This window comes from Canis aureus, chromosome 19 (genome assembly GCF_053574225.1).
Source record: "Canis aureus isolate CA01 chromosome 19, VMU_Caureus_v.1.0, whole genome shotgun sequence".
Taxonomy (NCBI): domain Eukaryota; kingdom Metazoa; phylum Chordata; class Mammalia; order Carnivora; family Canidae; genus Canis; species Canis aureus.
The window spans coordinates 38,445,470-38,455,226 of NC_135629.1; the positions used below are offsets into that span (position 1 = coordinate 38,445,470).

The window sequence follows — 9,757 nt, forward strand, 5'->3', positions numbered from 1 at the left end:
CAGGCCATTTCCTGACCCTTTAAGCCATTGATTGATTGAAAGAGAGAAAGAAAACACACAATGAACAGAGGGAGGGGGAGACAGAATCTTAAGCAGGCTCCATGCTCAGCTGATGTGGGTTCCATCTCACAACCCTGAGGTCATGACTAGAGCTAAAACCAAGAACTGCTGCTTAACCAACAGAGCCATCCAGGTGCCTCCATGACCACTTTTTCTAAGTCCATCATTTGATCAGTTTGTGTCCGAGTTCCTCCTTTATAAGCTTGGGGGTGATGACCCCCAGCCCTTGAGAATTGGAGGAGACTATACAGTGAAGGTAAAGGATCTGAAAGAGTAGTGGGCCCACAGGGACTTAACAGGTGCCAGCCAGTACTGGCTGCCTGGCTAAGGAAAGGCACTCAGTTCTCTTCAAGGGTAGCATTTCTGTCATTTTCTTATCTTAAAGCCAGTTGACTAGTACAAAGATGCTTTTTGAAATTTGAAATCAGGGCAGCCCAGGTGGCTCAGCAGTTTAGCGCCTTCAGCCCAGGGTGTGATCCTGGAGACTGGAATCGAGTCCCACATTGGGCTCCCTGTGAGGAGCCTGCTTCTCCCTCTATGTCTCTCCTCTCTCTCTCTCTTTCTCTGTGTCTCTCATGAATAAATAAATAAAATGTTAAAAAAAAAAAAGCTAAAACTATAAAACTCTTAGAAGAAAACAAAGTTGTAAATCTCTGTAACTTGGATTAGGCAATGGTTTCAACAGACATCAAAAACATAAGTGACCAAAGGAAAAAATGGATAAACGGAACTTCATCAAAATCTAAAACTTTTCGGGTGCCTGGGTGCCTCAGTTGGTTGGGTGGCTGCCTTTAGCTCAGGTCTTAATTCCAGGGTCCTGGGATGGTGCCCCACAAGAGCCTTGCATAGAGCTCCCTGCTCAGCGGGAAGCCTGCTTCTCCCTCAGTCCTAACCGTAGCTGTGCTCTCTCTCATTGGCTCTCTCCCAAATAAAAATAATTTTTTAAAAAGATTTTATTTTACATATGTATATGTATATATATATCATAGATATATATATAAAAATTCCTACAACTCAACCGCAAAAACACAAGTAATCTAATTTTCTAAAGTGCTGAGGATATCTGAATACATGTCTCCAAGATATGCAAATGACAATAAGCATATGAAAAGAGGTTCAACCTCATTAAGGAAATGCAAAACAAAAGCACCCCAAGATACCACATCACACTCACTAGGATAGCTGTCAAAAAAGTTGACTGTAACAAGTTTGACAAGGATGTGGGGAGATGAGAACCTGCACACTGCTAATGGAAATGGAAAATGGTGCAGCCACTATGGAGAAAAATTTGGCAGTTCCTCAAAAAGCTAAAGTTACCATATGGCCCAGCAATTCCACTCTTTATGTATACTCAACAGAAAGGAAAACATAGGTCCACACAAAACCATATGTATGAATGTCCACAGCAACATTATTCGTATGAGCCAAAAGGTGGAAACAACCCAAACATCCATCAACTGGTGGATAATGTCCTATATCTGATCAGCAGAAATTACCCAGGCAGAAAAGGACCAAAGCACAATACAAATGGACCTTGAAAGCATCATGTTAAGGGAAAGAAGCCCATCACAAAGGCCACATTTATATGACTCCATTTATATGAAATGTCCAGGCCAGGACAATATGTGGGGACAGAAAGTACATTTGTGATTGCTGATGGGTACACAGTTCCTTTTCAGAGTGATGAATGTTCTGAAATTAGACAATGGTAATATCTGCACAACTCTGTGAATATACTAAAACCAGAGAATTATAAATAAATAAATAAATAAATAAATAAATAAATAAATAAATAAATAAAAAAAACAAACAAACCAGGGAATTGTATACTTCATATCTTTTAAAAAATGTATTTTGGGCAGTTCCGGTGGTGCAGCGGTTTAGCGCCGCCTGCAGCCCGGGGTGTGATCCTGGAGACCCAGGATCGAATCCCACATCGGGCTTCCTGCATGGAGCCTGCTTCTCCCTCTGCCTGTGTCTCTGCCTCTCTCTTCGCTCTCTCTGAATGAATAAATAAATAAATCTTAAAAAAAATATATAAAAAATGTATATTTTATTTATTTATTCGCTAGAGGCTCCCCGTAGGGAGCCTGATGTGGGACTTCCAGGATCATGCCCTGAGCCAAAGTGCTCAACCACTGGGCCACTCAAGTGTCTCTCTCTTTTTTTTTTTTTTTTTAAACATTTGAAAGAGAGGGGATCCCTGGGTGGCTCAGCGGTTTAGCTATCGCCTGCTTTTGGCCCCTGGAGGCCAGGGATCAAGTGATCAAGTCCCACGTTGGGCTCCCAGCATGGACCCTGCTTCTCCTTCTGACTCTGTCTCTGCCCCGCCCCCCCCCTCTTTCTATGCCCATGATAAATGAATAAATAAAATATTTTTTAAAAATTTTGAAAGAGAGAAAAAGAGAGCACATGTGAGTGCAAGCAGAGAGAGGGAGGGAGGGAGAGTAAGAGAGAGCAAGAGAGAAAGAAAGAGAGCAAGAGCGTGTAAGAGAGAAAGAGCATGCAAGAGAGAGAGCGCATGCCAGAGTCCCACTGAGCTGGATCTCAGGACCTTGAGATCATGACCTGAACTGAAATCAAGAGTCAGTCACTTAACCAACTGAGCTACCCAGGTACCCCAGGAATTGTATATTTTAAAATAGTGAATTTTGGAATATGTAAATTAAATGTTATTAAAGAAAAGAAAAAAACCCACACTCCAGACAAGCAGGGTTCCTGGAGTCCACGCCATCCAATGTCAGCCCTATAAGGAGTGGAACATGTTAGGAATAATTTCAGAGAGGATACTGATGGGACAAAGGCTGGCAGAAATAATCCCTAAGAACTCCCAGCCTGTAGGAAAGGCTGACAAATCTTTTAGGCCTTGTTGGTTCAAACTCCCTCTGAAGATCTAGTGGTTCTCAATCAGGTGCAGTTTTGCTCCTCACGGGGATATCTGGTGATGTGCAGGTCATTTTGGTTGTCACAACCTGGGGTGGTTACTGGCAGCCACTGGGTAGAGGCCAGAGATGCTGCTGCTGAATGATGCATGGGGCAGTCCTCACCATTCTCCAAAATGTCAATAGTGCATGGTTGAAAAACCATGATTTAATTTAATGATGGGTCAGTTAGTTTTTAAAAATCCTTGGATTTGGGGCAGGCCAGGTGGCTCAGCAGTTTAGCCCGACTTCAGCCCAGGGCCTGATCTGGGCTCCCTGCATGGGGCCTGCTTCTCCCTCTGCCTGTGTCTCTGCCTCTCTCTCTGTCTCTCATGAATAAATAAATAAAATCTTAAAAAAAAAATCCTTGGATTTATATAACCCAGAGGATCTTATATATCAGAAGAGGTCCTTCTGATAACAGTAATTTCATTATATCCGAACTGTTCCAAGCAGTAGAGCATGCCGCAAACGAGAATCTCAGATGTGGGTTGGCCCAGGCCCACCTCGGACAAACCTATCTCAGAAGAGCAGTCCAGGCCTTTTCATGCTCAGAGCTGGGCAAACCTGCTTCTCAAAGACTGGGGTCTTAAGCAATGAATTATACTTTCAAAGCGCTGCTTATTAAGTTTTAACCTTAAACAGCGAACCAAAGCTTTCTTAAAGAACAGTGTCTCCGGTGGCTCAGCGGCTAAGCACCTGCCTTCAGCCCAGGGCATGATCCTGGAGATGCGGGATCGAGTCCCACGTCAGCTTCCCTGCATGGAGCCTGCTTCTCCCTCTGCCTGTGTCTCTGCCTCTCTCTCTCTCTCTGTATGTCTCTCATGATTAAATAAATAAAATCTTTAAAAAGAACAGCATCTCCTAAAATACTAACCAGTAAAGTTTATCTGAAAGACTCACACAAGAAAATCTTTCCTCACGTAAGGAAAGAAAATGTTAAAAAAAAAAAAAAAAGAAAAAGAAAAAATCCACAACAAGAAACTGCTAACTACACAGTTTCTGGTATATGCTGAATAAAATCCAGAGAATATACATAGATACAACCCATCTGTAAATGCCACTCGTCTTTCACAGCCCCTCCAAGCTTAGTGACCCAATGCTAGTGTCATCAACCAAATATCCAGGCTCTATCTAGCACTCCAAAAACGGTTCGACTGTCTTACTCTGGAAGTACTTCAAGACAGTTGTAGTATAAACATATTTTAGCCCTAAGACCACAATCCGCAGGTCCCTTTCTAAAGGATGAGCCTGCAAATGGAGTGGATTCTTTCATATCTTCATCACATAAAAGGAAAACAAATGTCAATTTATCCGAAAATCACTCAGAGATTAACTACTCCTAGTGCTGCAGTGTGTGATCTTTCGAATTTTCCTAGACAAATACACGTTAACTTTTTTCATAGAAATGGAACCATGTTCTATATACCATTTTATAGCATCCTCGTTCCACATAAAACATACTTATTTTCCTGTCAACAAATCCACAGCTATACCATCATTTTCTGGCAGAACCGATTACATGGTTGTCCACCTTAATTAAAAAAAAAAAAGCCTATTAGACTTAAAAAAATTTTTTTTTAATTTAAGGGTGGGGGAGAGGTGGGGGGAGAGGGAGAGAGAATCCCAAGCAGACTCCCTGCTGAGCACAGAGTCTGATGCGGGGCTTGAGCCTACAACCCTGAGATCACTAACCTGAGCCAAAACCACAAGTGTGTTCCCCAAATGAATGCGCCACCCAGGCGCCCCTCCTGTTGGACTTTGTCTTCAGTATTTTGCCACAATCCTGGAACATACCTACGTCCTTTTCACACTTGCCTGATTGCTTTCCCCCTAGAATAAACTCTCAGAAGCAGAATTGGTAGCTGTTTTCAATATCGGAGTTTCATACAGCCAAACTTTCCTCTGTGAAGTGTGACAACTCATCCTGTTACCGGCAGCCCACGAAAGTTGTCTCTCCATCCAAGGGAGTGCAGAGCCGCTCCAGGACACACACTCCCCCTGGGATCTATCTACCAATGACCAGCACCTTGGACCCTGAAGATGCCCTCAGCTGGCCAAATCCTGCCAACACAGGACTCTTTAGTCTCAATCTGTGAACCAACAACGTAAACCAACAATGAAGCCATACTCGTGCCAGGTGTCAGCTGTTTCCACATACCCCCATCCATTCCGAAAACCAGCTTAAACACCCACAGGCTGTTTGTGCTAAACAAGATGCCATGTGGTAAAAGGAAACCTCCCTGTGGCCACAGTCTGTGAGTAAACTTGTCAATAAACTCACTTCTGCCCACATCTCATCCCCACCAGGGTGATGTTCCTACATCTTCTAGCCTCAGGGTCAAACTCAGCCCACCTCTCCTGAAAGCTGAGGCTTACACTGGTTTGCTGCCTCGAACTCAGCGGTTGTGGGCTTACAGGAGAAAACTGGAGAGGAACTTACGTAGAAATGAAAATGCAAGAAGTGGGCCAGCACACTGGGGGCCACGCCAGGGAAGGTGGCCAGGAGTGTCTGCAGGTAGACCTCCAGATCCTTCTCCCTTTTTTCCACCAAACTTCTTGAGTTTTTCCCAATTATCTTTTTAGGCGGAAGCAGATTTTTATCAATTTTCCTTTCTGCAACCAGCTGTAAGAAAACAGAAGTGTGGTCAACCACAGACCAAGAGGTTCTGTGATGGTGCAGGATCAAGGCAAGCAGCCCAGGGACAGGTGCTCATCACAACTCCCACAACCCCTCCTGGCAGGAGTATCAGAATTAGTGATCCAACCAGTGTATCTGGAATTTGGCCTCATCAGATTCAATTAGTAGTAGAATACCAGGACAATTCCAGACCAGGAGCTCCATCTGGAGAAAATACCTCCAGGCCCCTAAAAACCACCATCTGGAATTCCAAACCAGAATGAAAACCAATCAGGGCAGTGGCGTGTCTTTAAAATACTCATGTTGCAAATGACCCAGAGAGAGGTGGCTCTCTCCAAAAGCAAAGAAAGAAATGGAATCACACCCAGATATTCAAGTATAGGCTCTGGAAGAGCTACGGTCAGGTGAACCAAGTTTAAATCTGTTCCCTTCCCGGGAAACTGAACATTACAGGCACAGAGCCAGTTCTGCCCTAAATTTAATGTGTGGCACAATAGAAATTTGGCCTAAAAGCCCCCCCAAGCCCTGAGACACAGATTCCTAGTTCTCCAGCGTTACCTTTTCGTGTAGATCATAGAAATCGCTGTAGCGGTGCTTGACTGTCCATTCATGACTACCATCGGTGACCTGGATGATGTAAACCTACAAGGGAAAACCGACAGTCCTTGCCCAGCCAGCGACAAGGAAAGCCCCGTCTTCCCCTCAACAACAGCTGCAGGCCACCCCAGACCATTCCAACCCCCAGGCCAAAGTTAGGCTGCCCCTGCCCACTAGCCTCTGCATGGACTCCTGCAAAGCAGCAGGACCCTCTCTCAGCTTTCTCCAGGGCCCTAGCACCAGCTAGCAGGCACATGGCATCAATCTGTGGCTCTATCCAAAAGCGAGAAACAAAAAAGATAACCATCTAATTAAGCCATCTCTTTAGTTTTTTTACTCCCAGCCTCCTACCTGAGCTGCAGGCAAGGCCACCCCTTCCAAGAGAGGCAGAACAGGGTGGGGTCTGGCAGGACTAGCTTCTCAGCTATTTTTCCAGCTGCCCTATCTCCTAGAAGCCAGACCCTTTCCAATGCTTTCAGCTGGTTCCTGGCTAGGATTTTTGCTGCTGAGCCCAGAGTCAAAGCACTAAGAAGCCGACTGGAGGACAGGGGAACAATCAAGACCTAGTGACGGGCAATCTGGCTTAGTGGGTTAGGGGAATGGGCCTTGGAGGCCAGAAAGACCCAACTTCAAAACTTGGTTCTGCCATTTCCTGGTTAGCTTATGTAAGTAACTGGGAGCTTAAATTCTCTCTGAGCCTCAGTTTCTCCATCTTAAAATCTGATAGGTTTAGTAACTGAACAAAGTAATTCATGCAAAATGCTTTTGTACAAGGCCTGACATGCAGCAAGTGTTCCACAAGAGGTGTGTTAATAATATAATAATCAGCACGCTGGGAGACAAACTGTAGGGTCAGCCTGGATCACCACTTGCCTGGTACCCATGCAGAGGAAGGGCTCAGCCTAGAAAAACAGGGAGGGCTTTTTGGAGCTGACATCCTAGCTGAATGCTGCTTGTGGGTGACAGCCAGTCAGCCACAGCTCCGAGACCTCAACCCTCACCTGCAAAGGTCCCCTGGTTCCACGGTCCCGCCCCTCTCTGCAGCACGCAGGGAAGGGGGAGGAGAAATCCTCAAATCGACTGAAGCCTCCAAGGAAGAGCAGCCCTTTCTCCAGGGCTGGCCTGTTGCTCCAGGATCCGCCCCCAGCCCCTCTTCCCAGCCTGGCAGCTTCCCTCCCCCTCCTGCCGCCCAGGAAAGGAAAAAGAGCCAGAGAAATGACCCTCAGGAGGAGGGTTAGGATGAGGGCCAAGGGGGTGGGGTGAAGGCAAGGCCAAAGCCCCCCCCTCCACACTTCCCACCCTCAGGGAACAAAGAACAGGAGGCTGAGAGATGCTCAGTGCGCCCCACCCCGAGGCCGGTCCCTGCCAGGAGCCTACGAGGCCCACAAGCCTGGCGACCAACCCCATCCAGATCCAGAAGAGCCTCCCAACTCCATCACCGTCGGGAGCTCCACCCCCCTTTTCTGTTCTCCACCTCCCCCACCGCCCAGAAGTGTGTGGGCGGCTCGCTGCCCCAACGGGCTCCCCCCGCCCAAAGCCATGAAGACCCCGGAGGTTCCGGCCGGAGAGGCCCGCTCAACCCCCGTGTCACGGCCCCACTCGCCCCGCATTCCGGCCTCAGCCTGACCTCCGTTTTAGAGCGAATCTCACCTGCGACCTCCAGCCCCCATCGGGGCCCCGCTGCCCGTTCCTCGTGGCCAGCGGGGCCCCGCGCCTCTCCGCGAGTCCGTCCATCAGCGCCCCCACCCCTCCGGGCCGAGCTATCCCGAGGACTCCCGGCTCCCGCAGACCCCTTCACCCCCAGAGCCCCCCACCCCGCGCCCAGCCCCTCCCCGGGCGCACCCAGGGCCCCGTTCCCGGGCCTGCGGGGCCTACACACCCCTTCCGCGGAGCCGCTCCTCCCCGGTGGCCGGGCAGCGCCCCCCGACCCGGGCTCCGGGGTCCAGCCGCCACCCCCAGTCCCGGCGCCCGCGCCCCCTGCACACCGTGTACGTGTCCACGAGCTCAGAGCCCACGACGCGCGCCTCCTTGGCCGGCTCGGCCTCCCGCTCGGGCCCGAAGCTGCGCGCCGCCGCCGCCATGTTCCGGGCTCCGTTGCCGCAGCCGCCGCCGCCGCCGCCGCCGGGCGCAGACTGGCAGCAGCAGGGGGCGGGGTCAGCGTCCCGCCGCCCCCTGGGCCCCGCCGCCCCCCGCCCCCGCCCCCGCCCCCGCCCCCGCCGCGCGCGCCGCCGCCATCTTGGCCGCCCCGCCCCGCCCCCCGCGCGTAATTGACAGCAGCCGCCAGCAGCGCGCGTGCGCAGACGGCAGAGGCCCGAGCGCCGGCGCGGTGCGGTACCTTGGCTGCGGCCGGCGCGCCCCCAGGAGGACCGAGGCGCCGGGCGGGGACGGCTCTGCGCCCGGGAAGCGAGGACGGAACGCCCCGCACCGCCCGGGCCACCCGAGGGAAGCCACTGCTCCGCCTGCTCTCAGTTTCCCCTTCCAGAACAAGAGTCAGCCGTCGCCCCTCGCCTGGCTCTCAGGCTCATCCTCTGCAGGGCACGCACGGGATTGAAGTTAGGAGCTGTGCGCAGAGCCCGAGCTGGACACAGTAACTTGGCGCCAGCTCTTAACCTCTCCAAGACTTGGAGACCTCCTGTAGCGAATGGGATTAATCCACGCAGTGCCCGGCACTCGAGGCAGGGAGCTGGTGTGGTTATGGAGACGGGGCTCCGCAGGGGGGTGGGAGGGAGGGATGGGCGCTGGCCGTTGGGGCTAACAGGCTGGCCCTGGCCCTAGAAACTATAGTACTGGAATGGGGAAGCACAGACACAGAGATGGAGCCCTAACCCAGGGGAAGACCCCCACCTGGAAGAGGGGGATGGTAACCCAGCTGAAGGGGAAAAGTCTAGCACGGATGGGGCATCTGTACATGTGTGCACTGAATGACCAAATGCAGCTTACCCACACCCAGAGCTAGTGCTGTTCTCCCTGGGGAGATGAGAGGTCTTGGCTATGGATGCTCTGACACCCCTGGGCCCAAGGGCTCCAGAGCACTCTGTGCTAACGTGGGTGAATGACTTCCTTCTCCAGTGGTTACACAACGCCATACTCTGAACTTGGCATTCGAAGCTTCTCTTGAAAGGGCCTCTCTTTGCTGCATACTGCTGGCCAGCACCCTCCCTCCGCAACAGGCTTAGCTTAAGACGGGGGCTGCCAAGTCAGACGTATTCCGAACAAATCACCAGCCCTCCAGGAGCTTAAGTTTCCTCATCTGAAAAATGGGAATATTACCCATCTTCCTGATTGGATAAGAATTGAACTTCTGTGTGTAGGGGCCTGGCCTGGGGCCCACTATTTTTCAGCACCTGTCCTGTTCTTGGCTTATGTTTTCTTTCATTCAAGAAGACTTTCCAGAGAGTCCCCTAGGAACCATGGGGGACAGAAGGAAAAAGATGTGGTCCTTTTGCAGCCCTTCATCTGCTCCCTGCACTGGGCAGAGGACACAGGGATTCAGGCCAGCCTGAGATCACCAGGGCTGGGGGAGGGGGTGGAGGATACT

The 9,757-nt window shown here is 50.3% G+C and overlaps 1 protein-coding gene across 5 annotated transcripts in view; it reads right to left on the reverse strand.

Annotated features, from left to right (window-relative positions):
- The window catches only part of NISCH (nischarin), a 33,927-nt gene extending 25,541 nt beyond the window's left edge, over positions 1-8,386 (reverse strand). For 2 of the 5 annotated variants that reach the window (XR_013357867.1, XM_077858646.1), the window contains exons 1-3: positions 8,205-8,361; positions 6,181-6,264; positions 5,425-5,607 (exon numbers count right to left, since the gene is read on the reverse strand). Coding sequence is in view for 3 of the 5 variants with exons in the window: in XM_077858646.1 (XP_077714772.1) it covers positions 5,425-5,607; positions 6,181-6,264; positions 8,205-8,300 (363 nt within the window). In the remaining 2 variants the exon portion in view is untranslated. Of the gene's footprint in view, positions 1-5,424; positions 5,608-6,180; positions 6,265-7,869; positions 7,992-8,204 lie in introns of those variants that run through there. The other 3 variants (XM_077858647.1, XM_077858649.1, XM_077858648.1) reach the window with 3 other exon arrangements.
- Positions 8,387-9,757: the final 1,371 nt, after the last annotated feature.